This window comes from Numenius arquata, chromosome 15 (genome assembly GCF_964106895.1).
Source record: "Numenius arquata chromosome 15, bNumArq3.hap1.1, whole genome shotgun sequence".
Taxonomy (NCBI): Eukaryota; Metazoa; Chordata; class Aves; order Charadriiformes; family Scolopacidae; genus Numenius; species Numenius arquata.
In genome coordinates this window covers 17606554-17631244 of record NC_133590.1, presented here as the reverse complement: position 1 = coordinate 17631244, position 24691 = coordinate 17606554, and the positions used below count along the sequence as shown (strand labels likewise).

Sequence of the window (24691 nt, the reverse complement as noted above, 5' to 3'; positions counted from 1 at the left end):
AGCCGGTACCGGAGCGCTACGGGCTGCTTTCGGGTCCGGGCGGGGCAGCCGTGGCTGCAGTGGGGCGGCACAGAAGCCGTTCCGGGTGGGGGGAGCCCGCCGGAGTCCCGGCCGGGCCGGTTCGCCCTCGGGACCGGCGCCGGCCCGGCCTCCGCGGAACCGCGCATGCGCCCGAGTTGCAGAACTGTCCCAAAGCACCGCCCGGGGGCGGGGCGGGAGCTGGCTGTTTTCACCGCGCATGCGCGGCCCCTCAGCTGCAGTACTGGCTTTTGGCCGCGGAGCGGCAGCACCCCTTAGTTATCCCGCTTGAGCCCTCATTACGGTAATGAGCGGTGACCGCTCTCAGCCCGCTTCCCTCCACCCAGGGACCGTAACCACCTACCGGTGGGCAGGGCTTCCTGCTCTCCGCCCTGTCCCCGCTCGCAGCCCGGGCAACGACAGCCATCGCCTCTGCACCAAAAATCTGCGGAACAGGGGTTTTTGCCCTGCAACCAGCCCCCCAGCAATGCCGCATTGCTCTGTGCGGGGCACCAGAGACTAAGTGCAGGCTCGTGTGGAGCAAGCAGGCGTAGAGGAGGCTCGGGGAGCTACCCGTGGTCCCTGACGGGTGTTGGGGAGGCCTCCAGACACCTGGAGCTTCCTGCTTTCCCAGGAACAGCTCTCCGGTAACTCTCTTAGGGTTGCAGTTATTGTGCCAGATTCAAAATATCCTTAAATCTGTTCCATCTATCTGTTTTAAACTTCCTTGCAACTCACCAGCAGCCTCAGGCCGGCATGCCCAGCAGCACTATCCTGCTCCAGGACCTGCTCCACTCCCATGTTTGTGGCCTCGGGGCCGACTGCAGGCACCAGCAGCTGCCAAGACACCACCAGGGCTCTCACCACAGGACAAGGTTCGGGAACCTCCCTCATCCCGGTGCCAAGCCAAGTGCTCCTGCTATGCAGCCCCTGGTGACCAGGAGACATCCACAGCTACCCAAGCGTCTCACACGCCTCACCAGTGTGCGTGGAGCCCCAGTGTCCACAGGGAGTGGAACCATGCCCAGCGCCCTGCCATGCTGCATCCCGCGTGTGCCAGCAGGAGAACAGGCTGTGCCAGATGGGCTCCTGAGGCGCCAGCAGCGCAGGAGAAGGTGCTGAGGCAGCGGCTGCGAGAAGTGGGCAGAAAAGGAAACAGCGGCCTTTCACCTGCCACCAGACCACAGGAAGCAGCAAGCCACTGGCCCTGCCTGGTGGCCATCAAGGGAGAGACGCACCCAGCATCGTGCTCCAGGGCACAGAGGGAAGCGCTTCTTCACAGCTTTGGTCAGGAAAAGCCAATGTCAAAGTAGCATTGCTTTCGGAGGAGGGGTTGTGGAAGCTTAAATTTTATATAAAACCAAAGAAAAATAAGCCTTCAGTACAAATAAGTAACAAAATTCATGTAATAGACAGTTGTGTTATTTATCTACAATAATCAAAAATACAAAGCAATTAGATATAAAAGGTTTCTTGGTCAAAAGCTTACTATGCATTTGGAACATCTATCCCTTTATCACAAGAGCAATCAAATACAAAGAAAGTTAAGTGTAAAGCTTTCCAGCTTTCAAGAGCTGCCATGATCATAAAACTGAAGGAAAAAAAAAAAACCACACTATCAGGTTTGTTCTGCAGAACAGATATTTAAATAAAACAGACTTACACAAAAAAAAAATGCTCCAGCACCAAGCATATTTGCTATAGGGAGCACCAGAATGAAAAAAAAAAGGAATGCAGCAGATATTTAAATCTTTCCTGATGATACCTGTATGTTTTGAAGAAGTCTGTCTCCGGGAAAAGTGAGGTCAGTTTGCAGATACTATCTAAGGAAACAGAAAGAGGCAGGGAAAACAAAAATCTCAGAGATGGGATCACTGTGTATTCACTGTGCTGCATGCACAGTGACAAAGAACAATGTTCCTGAAGATGAAAAACAAACTCCCTCTGCAGAGAGCACCCTGAAGCCTGAACACCATCAGGAAATATTTATACCCCTGGGTTTCCCCCCTGGCTCCGATGTTCTTAGTTGGTATTTCTCTGAGGGAGAGGGAGGCTCTCATGAAGATACTTCATGCTGCCATGCTCTGAGAAGTCAGAAACAACATGATTGTCCCCCCTCAGCAACCACTTCGTAGTTAAGAGTCCTTCAATTCCCACTGGTCCACGTGCATGAATACGAGAAGTACTAATTCCCACTTCAGCACCTGCAGGAAACACACAAAATAAAAGCAGTTAATCCTCAGAACATGTTCACTTCATACTACACAGTTTTGCACCTTTATGTAAAAACAGCTGCCTTCCTTTCAGCGACCTGCCTTTCTCTGCTCCTCTCCAAATGCCAGAAGTTATGTTTGCCTGCTCTAATTTTAAAGTTAGAGGAGCTTAACTATTACATCATAAATTGTAATGTCTATACTTCTGGCTGCTACAGAGTTACTTTTACAGAGAAAGATGCCAGAGACATAGGTATCTTTTACATGGATCTTAGAGTTGTTTCCTGAGGACTTAATCCTTTAAAAAAGAAAAAAGAAACTAAATTAGTCAAGGTTGTGATCTTATGTCCTTTCATATAATTTTGAGGAGATACTGCGAGGCCCTAACTAGAATTTTTTAATCACACGGAACACTGAATGTCCCAGCTGATACAATAATAACCTGCTACAGAGATTTTGGAGTTTCTGCCTCAGGAAAGTATGTTTCCCTTGTCTTCTGCAATTCACAGCAGGTTGCACCTGTTTGTTTATCCAACTGATACTCAGTTTGTTTCCTGCCTTTCATTCCTCAACACTGCAGGGCTGGCACGCTGCACAGAGCTGTCTGCCCAGCAGGAACAAAGCATGGCATCCAGTACAGCATCATTAGACAGATAAACAAAAGAAACACTGATCACCAGTCTCACGTCCTGTGTTGCAGTGTTCTATCATTACATGCAAGGCAACATACTTTATTCAGATCAAATAGAGCTTCAAAGAATCCAAAAGATCTTTGCTCCCTACTGCTAAATTAATCCACATAGTCTATACAGCAGCATTGGCTAGTTCTAGCAGGAAAGAGTTAATTAACTATCTGCTGTTCCACATGGATGAAATGTCTAGGCTTCAATTTTTCCTACAGTATCTTTCTTGAAAGCCTTATATTAGACAGTAAGATCAGAGACTAATCCTATCTTCCGGGTTTCAGACTGTCACACTTTCCCCACAAGAGCAAATCACATCTGCAGTATTTTCTCTCTTACCAAGTCCAAATCTATAGCCATCAGAGAATCGGGTACTGGCATTCCAGAAAACACAAGCACTGTCCACATGCTGGAGGAAGAACTCTGCCGTTTTCTCTGGGAAAGAGGCAGAGAGAAAAATAAAATCCAGTATATATCCAGTACAGAATAATCGTGCACTCCAATAAATGTAACATAATGCAGTGAACAGATGTAACAATACAACTTTCATGTGCAACCTTATTAGTGTTTAAACAGCCTGGGCTGAGGCATGTTCATTTATACCTTCTTCCCCGTATGCTGACAAAGCAGACACAGATGCAAATGTTACAAGAAACTTGCACAGATAGAAGAAAGCAAAAAGATTTCCCATTCTAAATACACTCAGTCTAGAACCTGCAAACAGGGATAGTTGTATGACTGGGGAGAAAGAACAGCTTCCCCAAACATTATTTTGCAGTCAAGCTGAGACAGTTAAACTACAGAGTTAGCTCTCCCTTAGTCTTAAACACGGAATTGTTCTAGATAATGCAAAATCCTGAACTAAATTGCTATTGCAGGCAATATTTGGGAAATACTATGCAGAAATACCACATGAAATCAGCTAACTAACCCAGTTTAACGCAGAACATGCAAGACCTAAGCAAGCTCAAGCAGAGTGATGCAAGCCTTAGTCCTCTGGAGAACCCTGTTCTCTGCAAGGCTGCGAGCTGCAGGTCGGTCACCCTCAGCAACCAAACACTATTAAGATCAGCTCTGTTTCCAGCACACACCCTGGCAAATTGCTACTGCAACAGGTCCTGTGGCAGTGGGTTACGGTACTGAACACGTGCCTTTTAGTGACACTCATTTAAGCTCGGCAGGTGGGACAGAAACAGAAGCCTGCTTGACTCAGTCAGCCACAGATCAACACGACCTCACTGTGGCAGATCCTTAGGAGTCCCAGGCTGGGTCTGAGAGTCAGCCTTGTGCTGGACGCAGCTTTAGTTAGGTTTAATTAGGCTGGGCACAGCTCCAGCCAGGCTGTGAGCCGGCACAGCGTTCAAACCACGGGTGGGAGCTGCACGAAGAAGCACAAGTTCACAGCAAAGAGGCAAGTAACTGCCAATCGAGATAAATGCAGCTTTTATACTTGGGATGCAGAAGTGGGAAGTAAAGGACTGGGAGAGGTAGGGGGAAGCCATTTGTGGTCCTTGTTTGCAAGATATAAAAATGACACAGGAAAACAAAGTGGATAAAGTATGATCCTCCCTACAATCCCTATTCCCTCCAATGAGGTACTATAGAAGCTCACCTCATCGGCCTTCAGAGGCCTACAGACATCTCCAGGATGCAGATGTTCCTGCATGGCCCTCTAATGTGGTAAGTCTGCACAACACAGGAACGCAAAGCAAGTTGGCTGGCAACCGCACGTGCTGACTTGCCATTGGCCAATTGCTCAAGCACATTCCTTAACACCCTGGAATAAGGGCCATATAACATGTTTTCTTTGAGCTAAACAGGACTGTAGGCACATTTACCCCGTAGGCCTCCAGTTGGTTACACCTACTACAGACCCAAGAGAAGAGTAACTACTGCAATACACTGAACACCAGGAACTGGCAGTCAAACCAAACCAGTAGCTTAAGGAAGAAGACTGATCACTAACCATTCTCTGTGATGATAACATCTGTGTGAGAACTTCCATACTTGTGGATATGTTCAACAGCCTCTTGGACACTGTCCACCACCTCAATGCAGCATTCCAGGTCCCCATATTCTGTGCGGAGAGATTTCACTTCTGAAGGGCTGAATGTCAAGTAAGATGCAAACTTTGGTCCAGCGTGAATCTTCACCTGCAATACCAGAAACATGTTCTGCTGCTGACCATACCGATGCCTTCCAGGTGAAAGTATGGCTTCTTGTACTCTGTGTGGGATGGTGTTAATTTTCTTCATAGCAGTCCCTGCTGTGCTATGTTTTGGACCTGTGATTCAAACAGTGTTTTGGCTGTTGCTGAACAGAGCTCGCACAGCATCAAGCCTTCTCTTTTTCTCCCACTTTGTCCCCCCAGCAAGAAGGCTCAGAGGGGACACAACCAACAGCAGGTGACTCAAACTGACTAGAGGGATATTCCACACCATATAACGCCATGCACAACAACGCAAACTGAGGGCAAGGGTGTTTTGAAGAGGGGAGGCATTGCTCAGAGATTGCCAGGGAGATTGCTCTACTTGTGGCACATGGTGAGTAATTAGCTTTGCTGCACTTGTGTGGGTTTTTGGGGGTTGGTTTTTTGTTTGGTCGGGTTTGTTTGTGGGTGGTTTTTTTTTCTTTTCTCTTCTTCCTCTTTCCTGCGCTTATCAAACTACCCTTTCATCCCACAAGGTTCTCTGCTTTTGCTCCTCTTATTCTCCCCCTCGGCCCTGCTTGGGGCAGGGGAGAGTGAGCAAGCAGCTGGACGGTACTCGGATGCTGACTGGGGTTAACCCACAGCATCTGTGAATCAAATGTTCATATAACATGTTCATAACAAAATAACCCTACACTTTAGGAAACTTAGCAGATCGGTGACCTAGCGACAAGGTACAATAGCTGACATGCTAGCTTGGCTACCTACCATGAAATACTCCTAGTTCAGGACTCATTTCAAATTATGTAAAGTAATGGCATAGCTTAGAGAGAAAGTCACCAGGCAGGAGGACAGCACAACACTCATATTGGGAAAACAGCTAAAATCTTGCAGCCAGCCCTTAAGCCAAAAGACTTAAGATCTTGAATGGCTTTTACCCTTTTATTTTGTAAACTGACACCATCTCTCTCTGAGGCACATGTTTCAGACACAAAACTCACACAGATATTTTTCATCTGTTATAAAGATGATCTAACACATTATCGACCTCTGAGTTGAATCGTAGCAGCCGAGACACCTAAACAATGAGAGATAATTTGGAATTGATACAGCAGAGAAATCCCCATGCAAATGAAACACAGAAAATTTTGACAGGACAAACATAAATGGGAAATAAGGCACAAATTCCAAAATTTGAAGGCTTTTAAGAAGGTATCTGTAAAATGGCATTTTCTTGTGCAACTGTGAATTACTTTATTTGCATAATCCTGCCAAATATTTGCATGTTTCCTGTTGTTAGGTAACATCCTCCCCACTGTATTAGGAGCTGGGAGGGTGGTGCTGGAAATGCACTAGTCCTCAGGTTCCTTCCATCCAAAATCCAGAGATATACCTTTCACTCTGCCTTTCTCAGGAAACAACCAAACAAGACATGAAAAAAATCCATTAAAGTGAGGACTTGCTCCCGACTACTTATCAGCTTCTTTTACTATGACCTCTTCAACATCAACACCTACGGCCTCTCTATTTTACCTGCACTAATCACTGCCTCTACACTCTATTTGCCAAATACATACTGCTTTGTGAAAATCCTCAATTTATGTGCAATTCACACTACCTCTTGGATATTTCTCTCCCAATGCATCTCTGCTACCTTTACTGACAAAATATTACCCATGTCAAGACAACTAATTAGTATACTGGCCTTTCGCTGTTCCTTTGACATGCTAGAAGAGAAAATGCCTGGGAATAAAGGCATTTATTGATGAAACGTTTTAAAAAATGTGGATGAAAGATTCAGAAAGGAGGAAAGCTGAAAGGGAATTCACTTCCATAAGAAGATAAATGAATAGATCCAAGAAGAAGAGGCTTTGTATCTGAGAGGTTAACAGCAATTAAGTCAGAATCAAGAAGGGTAGAGAAAGGGTTGTGTATATGCTCTTCTAAGGCAGAATATGTTTTTTTTCGATATAAAAAGAAGTATTTGTATCCCAATAATGGCACGTAGCTGTCCTGAAGAAGCTGCTTTCAGAACATTTCTACAGGAAAAACGTGGGGTTATGTGGAGAAGCAAAGAAAGTTCTCCATAAGTTCATTTACATGTACAAAGAGACATATGGATAACTTGTGTTATGCCATCATAAAACTAAACAGGACTACACCAGCCAGACCAAATGCTTCTAAAGTGTTAGGAAAAAAAACAACCACAAAACAAAAGTATGAATGACTAACCTGTTCTACTCTCAACATGTCTATGATCTGATCAAACAACGGGGTTCTCAGCAAGTCTCGATGAATTAACAGAGTTTCCAGAGCATTACAGGCAGCAGGATATTCACACTTTGAGTCTCTGACTGAGGTTTAAGAGTAGATAATTGGTTACTTAACATATATGACAAAGATTTTCAACAGCACATGAATTATCAACTATGATAATCATACTCCAAATATGAAGTTCAGTTACACCCATGAAATTCAAGTCACCCTCTCTCAGCTTACTTATTCGCGTGACCTTCTCAACACTGGCATCGTTGTCCACATACACATGACAGATCCCTTCGCTGTGTCCCATCACCGGGATTCCTTTAGCAGCTTTCTGGATATTTCTGACCAGCTGCGATGAGCCACGTGGAATGATTAGATCTATCAGCTTATCCAAACGGCAAAGATCTTCTACTTCTTCTCTTGTGTTCACCTGTGATAGTTGCAATACAAACAGTCCATGTTTGAACTCTCAAGTTCTACCCGTACCTTTTATACACACCATAGCAAAGAATTGTTGATTTAATACTAGGCACTTACTAGTTGCACTGCGTCTTTGACTCCATGAATGGAGAGTGCTTCTTGTGTCAGATGATGAAGAATTTGATTGCTATGGGCTGCCTCTTTCCCTCCTTTAAGTAGTAAGCCATTTCCAGTGGCTATGGCCAAAGCAGACACCTGTCAGAAAAGAAATTATTTAAGGGGGGCGGGGAATAAATGAAAGGAAGAAAAGTAATCTGTCTCTTCTGTAGGAATAACACCCACAAAACAGACTAAGAACAGGATTTTTAAACCTGTTGATTTACTCAATGCTAATCTACAGTTATTTTATGGCATCAAAAAATCATTACAAGTAACAGCCCATTTAACTCCAGAAATGAAACGTTTCAGTGTTTCAGGAACAAACTTGAGTTTTCAGGGTACTAGTGCTAGGGGGAGACTGCAGAGGAAACCCTGGGCATAAGCTCTGGTATGAATTGGGTAGCTGTGTGGGCCATCACCCCAGGGAAAATAATTTTAGGTGGAAAAACTCTCGTCCCTAACCACTCTGGTAGAAAGGGTCTAATGAGTTCTTCCTATGAGCAGGAAGAACATTTTCATTGTGCTGTCTAAAACAGAAGTCATAAATAGACAACACTTGCCCTAAGTGTGGGAAAAGGCCTTCTAGACAGCATCACCTCTACCACTTTGCTTTCATGTTTATAAGCAGAAGGAACAGACTGATATTGTTGCCTTTCTGCTTAAGGTGCCAGATTTCACGATTTAATTCTGGCAACACAACTAGACCATATTTCAAAAAAATGCTTCAAAGAAGCCACCACTTTTTGGAAGTTAGATAAAAAATGACTTATGCTGTTGAAAACATATACCCAATTTGTTCAATCTCCAGACACTTATTGTTGTTTTCCCCACTAAACTGAAAACCTCTGTAACGGAGGGGTGGTGGTTTTTTATTTTATTTTACTTTTATTTTTATTTTATTTTTAGTTATTTTAAAGTTATTTTACTGTTTCTTTCAGTTTTTGGTTCTTTCTACCCAGGAGTATGTCAGACATGACAAAGCGCTCTTTCCAGACTTATTTTACTTTTGTATCCCTTTTTGTCTTCTTCACCCCAATCCCATTCACAATGGCCTCACAATTCGTCTGCCCGTTTGAAAAAAAATAGCATACGCTCCTTTAGAAAACAAAATCTCCTCCTCTCCAGAACCTTTCAGAACAAACAAATTAAGCATTTAAAGTTATTTTACTGTATTACTGTCTTTTGGAAAAGTTCATATATATAATTATCATCATCTGTACATATCATCACCAAACCTGCACTCATTAGCGTATCAATTGTATGCTGTTGAGGTGTGGATGTCAGAATTAGCCAGGCTCACACCTAACAAGCAGTTAGCATAGTGGCACACTTTAGATGATAATTTATACAGAAAAAATGTCAAGCCCATCAGATAAATCTCCTCAGATCACCTCCTTTCCCCTTCTAATATCAAATGGATAACAACAATCACAGTGTTGGATATTATATCTCATCTTGCCGTCAGCAATTTGAAAAGAATATTGAAAAATAAGAACTACTTCAGAAAAATACATTAAAGTGTAATAGTCTAAAAAGCCTGCCTTACAAAATACTGTGTCTTTGACTTATAAAACTAGTCACTAAAAAGCAGTCTGATTGCATTTTAGAAGTATCTTGTAGGTGCCTGCCTCTCCAGAGGTCAGTATCACAAGGGAAAGCTAAACAAATAAGCTTATTTAAATAAAGAATTTTGCTCTGCAGGCATAAGATTAAAAGAAAGGTAATGAACTGATTTGAAAAAATGAAAAGAAAAAAAAATATCAAGAATTAAGACACAAAAATAAAAAATGTTGTGATTAAAAGTAGAACAGAAGATAAGAGGTTTCAAAACAGTTCAGTCCCTTCAAAGAACATGCAAAGCGTGACTATACTTCAGAGCAACAACTGGATTTCATGGAATCTATAGGAAGCAGCCTGTGAAGGATGCTTGCAATTGACCTTGTATGTATTAGAGGCAAACATGCTATTTCTATATGCTCATTAGAAGTTTATTAAATCTTAACTGATAATCTGCAATTGTTTCACCTTTACTGCTTCTCAAGACTGAACTCTGAACACTGACCTAACTCTGTGTAAGCTGTCTCCAGGGAGCAAATCCAGCGTGCTCTCTTCCAGGACAAAGTCAAAATTCCCCTACCATTCCTTACCCAAACAAGCATGAGATGCAGTAGTAAACTAAGAGGAGGGAACTGCTCCTATGCACTCAGAGACCATCCTACTATCAGCTACAGCATGAGACAGAAGCCATTAATTCAAACACAGAGGAATCAAAGATGATCCTCTGAAGTTGCATCAGAGAACCCTATGAGAATATGAGGACAGGAGTTGGGCAGGAAGAAAAGGAACTACCAAGACAAGCTATTCCAATACTGTAAAATAAAGTGGTGGGAAAAAAAAGCCAGCAGGAGTCAGTCTGGTGTAAGTTTTAAGATAAGATAAAGGGGAGGAGAAAGAGGGAGACATCAGCTATGCAAGGCAAGAGACCAGAATAGAAGTCCAGGAGGACAAACTAGAATTCATCAAGGAAACATACTGGTTATCTATGAAGAACAGACCTAGCAGCAAGAAGCTAACAATAGTAGACAAGGGAGACGAGTGCCTTTTCGTTTCATAGGAACTTTGCCTCAAGCATACTCCCTCTCAGTATGAACTGGGGACCACTCACAAAATTCAGGCATGAAGTGCCAAGCTATCCACTGGTCACGTCTCACTTCCTTTTAAAGTGCCTGTACCCACCACTTTTTCCTCAAACACCTGCTCATATATTAGAGAACTCCTCAATCAATCTTCCTAGAGACCTAATGCTAATTGTGGCAAATATGTTGATAATTAAGGTCTTTTTCGTTTTCTTTTTAAAATCTACTACAGTTGCTCAGTAGTAGGGAGTTAGAAACTAAGATCGAGGTTGCCTCTGCAACAGTAGTTCAGCCTCCGTGTTTTCATGCATTATAACAGCATTTACCCACAGCAATACTCCCAACACAGCACTGCAGATAAAGGTATTTGCCTTTAAGATGCCTGCCTTATTCCTGGCAGAAGATAAATGACGTTCACTTACAGTACACTATTTGAGATTTTCACTATCCTTTCCAGTAACTTGAGTACTTCAGAACTTAGAATGCCATTCTTCCTCACACCCATTTCACCACAACCAAGTAAAAGCCATGATTCCACCCCGCTGTACAGAAGCAGCATCAGTACAGGACAGACCAGTCAAAGCTGGAACTTCTGTGCTTTCTGTACTTAGCATTTCTTAATATTTTTTTATCATGTATTCCTAACAGTTACAGTTAATTACTAGCATCTGTATTAAACAGTTGCCGTTTAACTCCAGCCTGCAGTTCACTGTATGCAGCACAGACAGATAAAACAAGTGCCCATTGGCAGGAGCCTCCCAAGCTGTGAGTTAAGCACTGAACATATATTCGTTAAGACACATGCAGGAACTGCACCATCTGAATGTAAAATAACTCCTTTTATATGTCAGGGTGGGTAAAAAAACAAAAACAAAAAACAAACAAAAAAAACCCCCAAAAACCCAAAAAAACCCAAGCCTGAGTAACTGAACATTGATGAAGCAAGTCCCGAGAATATCTCTGCAGGAAAAATAGGGATGCCAACAAAATTGATTTTAGAAGAATCGAAACAAGAGTCCTTTGAGACAAGACTTCTTGCAGCCTCCCAATTGCTCACCAACAGAAATACTCTCTCTTTTGTCATCAAAGAATTCCCAACAGTATAATAATAATACAGTATATTCCCTCCTTACATACCTGTGGAAGACAGTCAGGACGGGACTCAAAGATCACAAGGAGGACGCCAATAGGCACTGTCACCTGCTCCAAATCCAGGTCTTTTGCTATCCGTGTTCGCCGAATTACACGGCCAACGCTGTCCTGTGAGGATGCTGCAATCTGACGCAGACCAATAGCCAAGCTGTTCAGCTTTGATGTAGACAGACTTAGACGCTTCAACAAAGGAAGTGCCAATCTCCCTAAAAGAAAGAAAAAATTCATGCTGGAGATAGATTGGTCTGTCTAGGCTCAAGCAAAAGCGACCAAAGTGGTGACCGTAAGGAAAATTCAGATATTTCCCACACCCTAGCAAGAAACCTACCTGAGAGGAAAAACGCAAATCATTTAGTCCAGCAGCCACAATAAAACCACTCAAATGTGACAATGATTTTACACACCACCACATTTTCACTTTATGTGGTTTAAGTGATTTGTACATGAAGCAACGTCAACATCCACAAAGACAAGGTTTGTCCTATTTCAAGCACTACTACATGTCTGAATCTCTTACACATTTCTACCCTTGCAGCATTTCTAGAAGGTTCAGGCAGTAATTTCATCTTTGTTTTACAGATAGAAGTTCCAAAGCACAGACGCGCACATAGCATTTCTGCTCAAGAAAGAATGGGCAAGAACTGCCTGAATTTTCTAGTCTGAACACTTTCAACAGTGAGATAACCCAGCAATGCACCCTCAAGTACTCTGGTCAAGTTAAAAAAGGGTTCCCTGGTGTCTTGCACAAAGTATTACAATTCATGATGTGTCATCTTCATACATTTGCTATCCCTATACGTACACATCCCAATCCCAACTTCTCAATGAATGCATCAATCTAACATAGAAGAATGGGTTTAATCCAAGCCACCTAAAGAGAACCTTCCTCCATCAGAAGGGGACAAGGTTCTTTCCGGAGTGCATCAATTTAAGTATAGAGATGACAGACTTGCCCTCAGGAGCCAAATATTATTTTAACCAGCCCAGAAAACACTCACTTTATGCATGACGGTAACAGATTATGTTTGTTATATTCCACTTCTAAAGTGAGCCTCCTTTGGCAAAATGGAGCACTAAATATTTTTTTTTTATTCTTTTACAATACACTGCTCAGTGTTTTGCAAGGCCTCGGTATCTTCTCTGATGAAGGCACCTAGTTTATGTAATTAAGTAAGCTGCAGCTGTTTAAACTGACAAGCTCTCAAGGTCCTGCATTCACTAATATGTGACAGCCATACGATGCAACCCCAGGTGACAGAAGATTCTAGTTCTGCTCTGCTCATTTCCTCTGAAGCCTAGAGAGGTTCAAGACAACAGGATTACCATAGAAGGACTTGAAATATTACCTTTATTTTCAGCCTCTTCTAAGTCCTTTTTGTTTGCCAAGAGAATTTCTTCCCTCTGGTCAGTTAGTAAGTCAGCAAGACGATAAATAATCTCTGCTCTCTGAAAGAGAAAACAGTTTCTGAACTGACTTCTTACACAAAGCCCATGCTATTTGACATCTGGTCCCCTTCAGTCCATTTATGTTGATCACATTGTCTCACTGTCTTGGCTCCCCAAATACTTGGGGCCAGCTGATTTTTCCAGCCTGTATCACATTGAAAAACGAGCTGAACACTGAGCACTGCTCCAACCTCTACTTCACTTTTTTATTATCTTGCTTTCCATGCCCAGTCTTCTTCACCACAAAGTTCTTCCTTTAAGACCACCTCGTCTTCCTCACAACAGATGCCACATTTTACCCAGCCAGCTGCAGAGCAGTAATTGATTGTCTACAGCTCCTCTTTTGCATACACGACACACAGGAGTGAATGGAGCATGGTATTCCAGGCAATTCTTCAGCAGCTCTGATCACAATTCATTTATGTGTGATATTTGATGCTATTAAAATTTTTATAAACCCCACATGAAAGCATATATTACTTCATAGCTCCAAGGTACACTATCTTTCTGCTTTTCTCATCTCTCTAAGCATCCTGCAACCCAAATGATGAATCTGGCACACAAAGAATAGACTCTTGTCCCAAGGGGTTCATTTCCGCTATAAATCCATGTTGTAAAACTTGCCATACATTCACAAGCTTAAAAAGTGAGGCCATATTGTTCTGTCACCTGTTCAGGCTGTAGAGCTGCCAGGGTTCTGCCACCAGCTCGAGCCATTTCACCCTGCTGCTCTACTGTAGGACCTGCAAAAAATCCAAAAATATGCCATGCAGACAAAGTAACAGCACATGTGGAAGTGAACAATAGCCCTTCCATCTTCTGGTTCTTTGCTCAAAGCAGGAAAGGAGGTACAGAGCCTTAAACAGACGTATTCAAGAAATCTGTTGTATGCTAGAACAGAAAAATCTGTATCTGACACAAGAACATTGCTATGGTCCCCAAATGTAAAGAGTCGTCACAGAGATTCTGTACGGTCACCATCTCAGAGGCAAGCGTGCTGCACCATGTACCAAGCAGACCTGACAAAGGGCAAAAGAACACCAGGATAGCTGTCTCAGGGCATGGTAGCCCAAAGAAAGGAGGCAAACTTTAAGAAGTTTAAGTACCCAACTGAGGAAAACAGAAAGGTTTACAAAATAGTATGAGAATGTACAAACAATGATGGAAGCCAAAACCCAATCTAAGTAATAGCTCGCAGAATTGCCTCCCTTCTGTCTCTCCCCATGTGCATTTTAAAAGGGTTCCTATAAAAGAAAGGTGGATTTTTTTATTCTTTTCTGGCAGGACCTCAAAGAACCTCTCTCAAATTGAAATGACATAGAATAGGTTATTTCTGTTTCTATTTCAAAATTATCATTTGAAGGTGATAAATATGACCAACTTGTATTTAAGAAGGGTCCCACGGAAATTGCCAGAGCAGGAATTCCAATATTATGGAAGATATCAAAAGGTGTAGTAGGAAGCGTAAGAAAAGAATCTGTGGACATGTGATTAATTAGAGTTATTTAAGAAGTGTTAAAACAGCTTTCTGAAGTGAAGTCATATTTTATGAAGTATGGTATGTTTTGGGGTTCTTTGAGAAAAGTGACATGTATGTAAACAGATATAGTTGATTTTTAAAAGTTTATTGAATTTCAAAATTTTGCTCTTTGGAAGATAGAAGACAAAAAAGAGGACTGTGTTCCACAATAGTGGAAGAGTGCCAGTAAAATTCTACAGGGACTTTTGCCATTTGCCTTATTTGTAAGTGACTCAGAATGGGGTAACAAGATGAAAAGCTTTTCTGCTGATACAAATTTATTATAGTGGGACTACTTGGAAAGTGTCAATGTTTTGTGTCAACTTTTTCCTAGAAAGCAGCTTTCAGAGGAGGACCCAGGGGTCCTGGTGGACACCAAGTAGGACACAAGACAGCAGCATGCCCTTGCCGCAAAGGTGGCTAGCGGTGCCCTGGGCTGCCTTGGGAGAAGGGCAGCCAGCAGGTCGAGGGAGATGGTCCTTCCCCTCTACTCAGCACTGGTGAGGTCACCCCTGGAGTGTTGTGCCCAATTCTGGGCTCCCCAGTATGAGAGAGACATGGACACTGTGGATAGAGTCCAAGGAAGGGCCACAGAGGTGATGAAGGGACTGAAGCATCTCTCATACGAGGAAAGGCTGAAAGAGCTGGGACTGTTCAGCCTGGAGAAGGTAGCTCAGGGGGAATCTCATCAGGAGGTACAAATACCTGAAGGGAGGACATAAAGAAGATGGAGACAGGGCTTTTTCAGTGGCAAGAGACGATGGACACAAACTGAAACACAGGAGATGCCTCCCATCCAGAAGCACTTTTGCACCGTGAGGATGATCAACCGCTGGCACAGGTTGCCCAGGGAGGTTGTGGAGCCTCCATTCTTTGAGATATTTAAAAGCTGACTGGACAGTCCTGGGCAACTTGCTTGAGCAGGGGGCAGGATCAGGTGATCTTGTCATCTGTCACACTGTCCATTCCAACCTCACCCATTCAGCAATTCTGCGATTTCCTCTGCAGCCAAGTCGCCAGGCCACGAAAAAAGCAAGTGTAATTCAAACCAGATAAACACGAAGCAATGTAGAGGGGAAACGGAAAAATCAGACCTTAGTACCGTAACACATAATACTATGAAAACATCATCTCAGTGAACATCACCGTCAAAAGCAAATTATGTGTCTGGAATTATTAGAAAAGGCCCAGAGAACAGAAAACATCATAATTCTTATCAAAACTTATATATTAAACCTTCATTTGCATCTTGAACACCATGTGAAATTTGGGGGTTTGCCCATCTCAAAAAGGCCACAATAGAATGAAAACAGTTTCAAACAAGAGAAATGAGGACGAACAAATTTTTGGAATATTTTCAGTACAAAATGTCTAAGACCAAACCTCTCTCAAGTGGAAGAGAGATGATGACAGGAAAGATGATGTCTCACATCTTCGAAGTTGAACAGGAGTTGATCGCTCATACAAGTATTAGAGGCATCAAATGAAGCTATTGGGAAGAAAATTCAAAACCTCCCCAACCCCAAATTAGGGCAAGGAGTTCTTCACATAATTCTGGCTTCAGAGTTTAGAGAGTATCTAGTTCAGGCTCTTGACTATTGTGACACAGAGCCCTGTGGATGCTAAGTCTTTACATGGCTTCAAAGGATGATCTGACAAATTCATACAAGAAACGCATTGAAGATTATTATATGCAAAGAAATTCACTTGGCTTAAAGCGCAAGTCAAAATCATCACGCCATACTTCTCGTATCCTGCTAATAAGGTCACAGAACTTTGGTCTGACTTTCTCCAGCGATGGCTACACCATCCCAGCAATGCAGTAGCAGGGAAACATTCCTACCTACCATACCAGAAGACCGAGTCATAAAAGGAATTTATGGTAAGAAATAAAAATAAACACTATCTTAGTTTTCAGCAACACATTCAACACCCACATTTTCAGAGTGAAATTGTCAATACTAGATGATAACCCCTAAGACTAAAAACGGTAAAAATTCTACTTATTGCATTCCTCAAATGCAACCCTGATGCAGCAGTTTATCAGCTGGAGGGAACCAGAGCAGAGGATTCAATATTTTCTATTCCTACTTCAGAAAATACCTTTCAAAATCCATTTTTCAAGCAGAATATGGTATCCCAATTATTGCACAGGTATAGCCAAATTTTAATTTTAACCTTTCAGGAAATCTCTACAACTCTCCATGTACGCGTTACTTCTGTACTCACCTGCAGGTTTTACCTCTGAAAAAAAAGTTCCAACTTTTTTCCCTTCCACAATATCTGTAATGACATGACCCGAGATCTTTGGATGGGTTCCATTTGCGATCACTACAGAGGTGCCTCCTTGGAGGGCCCACAGAGCTGCTTTCACCTATGGGGAAGGATATAGAGGCAGTTCCAGGGAACTCACTTGTTATTTGTATCACTGCTCTCAACCGGACTTCTTGCTCCACTTTGATCTCCAGACTGACTGCTTACGCTTTCAAAGAGCATTCAACACACTTCCAGAATTTCCATAATGTAGCACTGAATGAGATCATGTATTTGCGCTTTACCTTCCCTTCCTTAACTAGCTGCCACTTTATAAGTGTACTTCAGATTTTCCTAACAGCCTGCTTTTTTCAGGACTTCAGTAAGGGCACTTTGGTCCTATGTTCTTTTTCATTATTACAGAAATCACAGAAATCACAGAATCTTCTTGGTTGGAAGGGACCTTTGAGATCGAGTCCAACTAACAACAACAAAAAAACACAACAAAACAAAAAACCAAACCGCACAACACCAAAACCAAAACCAAACCAAAACAAACACCTACAACCACACACCACACCCACCCACAGACACAAACCAACAATCTTGGGCACTAGAGCATGCCCTGAAGTGCCATGTCTACATGTTTCTTAAATCCCTCCAGGGATGGGGACTCCACCACCTCCCTGGGCAGGCTGTTCCAGGGCCTGACCACCCTCTCAGTAAAGTAATTCTTCCTAATATCTAATCTAAACCCCCCCTGCCGCAACTTTACACCATTCCCTCTGGTCCTGTCATTATTCCCTTGGGAGAAGAGGCCAACACCCACCTCTCTACAACCTCCTTTCAGATAGCTGTAGAGGGCAATGAGATCTCCCCTCAGCCTCCTCTTCTCCAAACTAAACATGCCCAGTTCCCTCAGCCTCTCCTCATATGACTTGTTCTCTAGACCCCTCACCAGCTTGGTGGCTCTCCTCTGGACATGTTCCAGCACTTCAATGTCCTTCCTGAAGTGAGGGGCCCAGAACTGAACACAGTACTCGAGGTGAGGCCTCACCAGGGCCGAGTACAGAGGCATGATCACTTCCCTACTCCTGCTGGTCACGCTGTTCCTGATACAGGCCAGGATGCCGTTGGCCTTCTTGGCCACCTGTGCACACTGCTGGCTCATGTTCAGCCGGCTGTCCACCAGCACCCCCAGGTCCTTTTCTGCCGGGCAGCTTTCCAGCCACTCTTCCCCAAGCCTGCAGCGTTGTCTGGGGTTGTTGTGACCGAAATGCAGGACCCGGCACTTGGCCTTATTAAACCTCATCCCATTGGCCTTGGCCCATTGATCCAACCTGTCCAGGTCCCTCTGTAGAGCCTGCCGACCCTCAAGCAGATCAACACTCCCACCTATCTTGGTGTCATCTGCAAACTTACTGAGGGTGCGCTCAATCCCCATATCTAGATCATCAATAAAGATATTAAACAAGACTGGCCCCAAAACTGAGCCCTGAGGGACACCACTGGTGACCGGCCACCAACTGGATTTCACCCCATTAATTACAACTCTCTGGGCATGGCCATCCAGCCAGTTTTTTACCCAGTGAAGAGTACACTTGTCTATGCCATGATTTGCCAGCTTCTCCAGGAGAACCGTGGGGGACAGTGTCAAAGGTCTAACCAAAGTCCAGGTAGACAACGTCCACAGCCTTCCCCGCATCGAGAAGGCAGGTCACATGGTCATAGAAAGAGATCAAGTTGGTTAAGCAGGACCTCCCTTTCATACACCCATGCTGGCTGGCTTTAATCATTTATCATTTAATCATCTATCATTTAATCATTTCCCTCAACCTGCAGGCTATGTTCCTTCTAACGCAAACCAGGAGGCCGTTGGCCTGCTTTGCCCAAAGGGCATATTGCTGGCTCATGTTCCACTTGGTGTCTACCAGGACCCAAATGTCCCTTCTTCAGTGAACCTGCCTTCCAGCCAGTCAACTCACCAGACCACACTGGTGAATGGAGTTGTTCCTCCTTAGGGGTAGGACTCAGCATTTCCCGTTACTGAACTCCACAAAGTTCCTGTCTGTCCATTTCTGCAACCTGTCAAGATCCATCTGAACGGCAGCACAATCATCTTGTCTATCTCCCTTTCCCACATCTCCTTTTCCTTCCCAATAACAAAACACATGTTCTGTATTTCTACCTTGGCTTCCATGCCTCCCATTCCCACACGGGACTTGGTTCCAAATGTTACAGACTGCTGGTCTCCTGGGTAGAATATGTCAATGAGCTTTGCATCATCAGATCCTGGAGGGCTGTCAAAGAGTCCTGAAATAAAAAATACAAGTCTGTTAGTGTTATATACCCTCATCTCCAAAGCTCACCCATGAAAAAAGACCAAAAAAACCCAAAAAAATCCATGAAAAGCTGTATTCCACTTTACAGGATTGAAAACTTTCAGTTTTCAAGTGAAAAAACTTGAAAGTTTCAGTGAACCTGGCTTTTTGTGGGCCTGAAAGCATGAAACACTTGAGGCAGACTCGAGAAGTACAGCTTTACCCAAAGCATAACGAATAACAAACTGAAAACCCACATGCTGAATAGCAGCGTGCAAGCTGGGAGGTAGTGACACTTGGTTGAGGTTACAGGGACAGCTTACAGCTTTTATATGTTCAGAATCAGGGCTTACATATAAAAGCCCACAACTGAACAGGCAAAGGATAGTCCTCCTCACAAAAATCTCAGATTATATTCTTGAATGCTGCATTGTACAGTGATAAACTGGACAATTCAGAAATATGTGAAGAGGGTAATTATCAAATTCCGCTAAGAAGGAACACAACACTACAGAGATGTGCTCTTACTTTTTTTTTTTTAAATCTAGTAATTTTATGTAACTGTGTTTGCAATTGAATGACACTTTGGTTTACCTAACACGTTAAACGTAAACTCTACCACCACACTTCCCAGAAATTCTATGTGAACAAGTACTGGCAATCTAGAGAGCACAAGTGCAGACTATGTGTGTCCTTCCTTGACAGCTTGGGAAGGAGAGGGCACATATCTTTCCAAAAACAAGATGTCACATTGAATGAGTAAGTTTGGAGGATGGGGGTGTTGGTTCTTAATTTTTTTAAAAAGTTGTTTTGACTACTGCTTTTATGAGCTGTTCTGAGTCATTTCAACTAGAATCAACCATGAAAGCCAGCTGAATCTGCTAAAAGAAACTATGTTTAGGGAAAGGCACCTCCTCCCTCCTCAGGGCCTACAATGTCTGCCAAAGTCCAAGATCCACTGAAAGAAACCCATCTGGACAAGATGAAAAGACTATGTGACTTGGGTGATGCGGATCTGAAATTGCACCCACTACCCTCCTCTCTCTAGAAAAGGAACTTCAACATCCATAGGTGACAGCAACACAGCTCAAAGGACTAGAGCAGTGTAAGCCAAATGTCTGGGAGACAGAGAAAGCTAGCAAGTTCCAGGTATCTGGAAGGAAATGAACAGGACTTGTAATACACCTGTACAGTACCTGTACACCTGAGAGACAGAACCTGCTGCCAGAAGAAACAAAATATTGTAGAATAGTATTTGGCTTATACTCCTTATTCTAAACACATAGCCTTTATCCTGCATATTTTTCATTACTATACCATACAATTCTGAGAAGCTAGCAGAAGTACTATAGTACGTACCATACAATCACAGAATGGTTTGGGCTGGAAGGGACATTAAAGACGATCCAGTCCAGCCCCTCTGCCATAAGCAGGGACACCTCCTACTAGACCAGGTTGCTCAAAGGCCTGTCCAGCCTGGCCTGGAACACCTCCAGGGACGGGGATTCCACAGCTTCTCTGGACAACCTGGCCCAGTGTCTCACCACCCTCACAGTAAAGAATTTATTCCTAGTATCTAATCTAAATCTCCCCTCATTCAGTTTAAAACCATCACTCGTTCTATCAGTACACTCCCTGATACGGTATTCTAGGTTCTGGAACAAGTCTCAAGCTCTCACGCTTTCTCACCCACCCAGATTCAACAGCGTGGCAGACAGTCTTTGGCTTATGCAACAGCATCAGCATTGGATGTATGCCATAAGGAGTTATGTGGTACATTGTAATTGTCCCTGTAAAAGATACGAACCCGAATACAGGTTGGTTTGACTACCTGATTTCTTCAGCAAAACAAGAAAGTAAAGAAATGACTCACAAACCTTCTACATCTGAGAGAACAATCAGGAGATCAGTTTTCATTTCCACAGCCAGTCGTGCTGCCAGACTGTCGTTATCCTTCACGCTAATCACCTGCAATGCACACACACATCAGAAGCACTGAACAGGCGGAGGAACTAGGAAATACTTGGTTGCAACATACAAAAACAAGCTACCTCAGCACTACCAAATCCTTCTGAGCTACTTTGTTCACACCCACTGGAAACTTAGAAAGTGATCTTTGTGTGAAAGTATTTTTCCGCTTTTGGAATGCGGTAAAGCAGTTATCAAAATGACAAGCAGTGTGATCACAGAATCATAGAATGGTTTGGGTTGGAAGGGACATTAAAGACGATCCAGTCCAGCCCCTCTGCCATAAGCAGGGACACCTCCCACTAGACCAGGTTGCTCAAAGCCCCATCCAGCCTGGTCTTGAACACTTCCATGGATTAAGTATCCACAGCTTCCCTGGGCAACCCATTCCAATATCTCACCACTCTCACAGTAAAGAATTTCATTCTAGTATCTAATCTAAATCTCCCCTCTTTCAATTTAAAACCATTACCCCTTGTCCTATCGCTACACTCCCTGACAGAGTCCCTCCTCATCTCTCCTGTAGGCCCCCTTCAGGTACAGGAAAGCCGTTATAAGGACTTCCCCGAGGCCTTCTCTTCTCCAGGCTGAACAACCCCAACTCTCTCAGCCCGTCTTCACAGGAGAGTTGCTCCAGCCCTCTAATCATCTTCGTGGCTCTCCGCTGGACTCGTTCCAACAGGTCCATGTCCTTCCTGTGTTGCGGACTCCAAAGCTGGACACAATACTCCAGGTCGGTTCTCATGAGAGCAGAGGGGCAGAATCTCCTCCCCGACCTACTGGCCACACTTCTTTTGTTGCGGCCCAGGATGCGGTTGGCTTTCTGGGCTGCCAGCGCGCACTGCCGGCTCATGTTGAGCTTCTCATCCACGAGCACTCCCAAGTCCTTCTCCTCGGAGCTGCTCTCCAGCCATTCTCCACCCAACCTGTATTTGTGCCTGGGATTGCCACGTCCCAGGTGCAGGACCCTGCACCTGGCTTGGCTGAACTTCATGAGGTTTGCACAGGCCCACCTCTCAAGCCTGTCCAGGTCCCTCTGGATGGCATCTCTTCCCTCCAGTGTGTCAACTGTGCCACACAGCTTGGTGTCGTCAGCCAACTTGCTGAGGGTCTACTCTATCCCACTGTCCATATCTCCAACAAAGATGTTAAACAGCACTGGTCCCAGTACCAACCCCTGAGGAACACCACTCATCACTAGCTTCCACTTGGACATTGAGCCGTTGACCGCAACCCTTTGAGTGCGGCCATCCAGCCAGTTCCTCATCCACCGAGTTGTCCATACATCAAATCCACGACTTTCCAATTTTGAGACCAGGATGTCATGTGGGACAGTGTCAAATGCTTTGCATAAGTCCAGGCAGATGATGTCTGTTGCTCTGCCCTTGTCTACCAATGCTGTGGCAATATCATAAAAGGCCACCAAATTTTTCAGGCATGATTTGCCCTTGGTGAAGCCATGTTGCGTGTCACCAGTCACCTCCTTATTTTCCACGTGCCTTAGCAGAGATTCCAGAAGGATCTGTTCCATGACCTTGCTGGGCACAGAGGTGAGACTGACTGGCATGTAGTGCCCCGGTCTTCCTTTTTTCCCTTTTTGAAAATGGGAGTTATGTTTCCCCTTTTCCAGTCAGCAGGAACTTCACCAGACTGCCATGACTTCTCAAATATAATGGAGAGTGACTTAGCAACTTCAATCCGCCCGCTCCCTCAGGACCCGTGGATGGATTTCATCAGGTCCCATGGACTTACACACCCTCAGGTTCCCTAGATGGTCTCGAACCTGATCTTCTCCTACAGCGGGCAGTACCTGCGTCCTCCACCCTGCTGCCCAGTGACAGGACAAGAGATACCAACTGGCCCTGCTTTAAGCGGGGGTGCTGGACTAGATGACCTGCAGAAGTCCCTTCCAACTTCAACTGCTCAGTGAAAACCAAACTGGGCATGCTCGCTTTTGGCAGAGCAGACATCATCTGCCCTGCTTCCACCCCACAGCACAGTATCATGCCAGAAACAGGCAGGTCAGTGTAGTCTTCCAGCACCCTCTGTCCACATTACCAATTTTGTAAGTTTCCCTGCTGCAGGCTTCAAAGGTCCCCAAGTATTAGTAAAGTACACATTAGTGCTGTACTATGTACAAGCAGGATCCACCCTCTTGTAATACTTTACCCACATTTACCCCCTGCAGATCACTGTTCGGCTCTGGAGGCGGAACAACAGCATCGTTAGTGTTAATTATAGGGACAATATTCATTCTTAACAGCTCATGCAACGTTCCATTTAAGTTCCGACGCTTCTGTTCATCATGGAAATCCAGGTTGGTGACTAAAATCTAGAGGGAGGGAAAAAAAAATATATATGTACTTAGCCTACCACTTTTCCCAAGAACATCATAAACACGTGTATTAATATATCATAACAGATCAGTCAGGCCCTTCCAGTCACTAAAGAAACATAAGCCACATTTAAGGGATAAAGAATATAAGCAAGAAATATTCTTTCCACAACATTTTCAGGTTTATATGCCTTAACTTCCACTGGAGCCTATTATGGCCGTTCTCAAGCTGACAGATCACAGGCTCCAGGAATTAACTTGGAAAAAACCCATAAGCAGAATGTAGATGCTGATAACTATAGCATCTACATTTGACAGATTTGACAGATTATGCAAGACACTGCTTTTCCATTTTCCCTCTCAGTGTACTGTTTCTACTGTGGCAAACAGAAGGGATGCTTTGTCTCAAGAGTTCTCTTCAGCTCTAGAACTCACTTGCTTTTCTGAAAGAATTTTGGTCTTAAAACCCTCTGTATGCAGACACCACCCTCTTCTTTTTGGTATTTTAAGACAAAAACCCCTCAATGTCTGCTTTGAAGGAACATTTTTTTAATTTTTACTCTGCCGTTGGACATTGGAGAACTAAGCAAACTCCACCACACGAATGTTACAACAGCACTTGGAATCAATGTGTACACTGACTTTTTTGGCACAGGCAATTAATTCTCTTAAATCAAAGGAATTGTAGTTGTCTGCCGACTTGAACAAAATTATAATCAGCACAATATATTTTGATTGTTAGCTATACTGTAAACATTTTAGTGCTATCAGCTATACTCTACTACAGGAAGAAGTTCCTCCAAACGAGACATCATAGTAGGCTCCTAAATTCATTAAAATGAATTCAGCTTCCCCCAGACCACGCGGAGAGCGACAGCGGCAGCGATGACTGCCGCGGCTTTAAATTTGGACTAGATCGAGACGGAGAGGGGGCTTCCCGGAGACGGAGAAGCCGAGGGAGAGCGGAGAGACCCGAAACGAGTCGGGAACCTCGTGAGGGAGATGAGAGGCTGGCGTGGCTGGGGGCGGGCCGGGCGAGCCGCGGCAAATTTAAAAGCGGCTACAGCCGCAGCACGGGCAGAGCGCGTGCCGGGCGCGCGTGAGCGCAAGGGCAAGAGTATCAGCGCGCAGGCGCACGTGCGCAGAGCGTGAGG

At 44.0% G+C, this 24691-nt stretch overlaps 1 protein-coding gene across 5 annotated transcripts in view; it reads right to left on the bottom strand.

Moving 5' to 3' along the window:
• Positions 1 to 1421: 1421 nt before the first annotated feature.
• Positions 1422 to 24691, bottom strand: part of ALDH18A1 (aldehyde dehydrogenase 18 family member A1) — a 39192-nt gene continuing 15922 nt past the window's right edge. For 3 of the 5 annotated variants that reach the window (XM_074158847.1, XM_074158848.1, XM_074158851.1), the window contains 13 exons: positions 23376 to 23534; positions 21112 to 21202; positions 19102 to 19226; positions 16890 to 17034; positions 13811 to 13884; positions 13042 to 13141; positions 11681 to 11901; positions 7866 to 8003; positions 7563 to 7758; positions 7296 to 7417; positions 4881 to 5067; positions 3254 to 3349; positions 1426 to 2222 (listed from right to left, as the gene is read on the bottom strand). In XM_074158847.1, coding sequence (XP_074014948.1) covers positions 2041 to 2222; positions 3254 to 3349; positions 4881 to 5067; positions 7296 to 7417; positions 7563 to 7758; positions 7866 to 8003; positions 11681 to 11901; positions 13042 to 13141; positions 13811 to 13884; positions 16890 to 17034; positions 19102 to 19226; positions 21112 to 21202; positions 23376 to 23534 — 1836 coding nt within the window. In that variant the 3' untranslated portion in view covers positions 1426 to 2040. Of the gene's footprint in view, positions 2223 to 3253; positions 3350 to 4880; positions 5068 to 7295; positions 7418 to 7562; positions 7759 to 7865; positions 8004 to 11680; positions 11902 to 13041; positions 13142 to 13810; positions 13885 to 16889; positions 17035 to 19101; positions 19227 to 21111; positions 21203 to 23375; positions 23535 to 24691 lie in introns of all 5 variants that reach the window. The other 2 variants (XM_074158850.1, XM_074158849.1) reach the window with 2 other exon arrangements.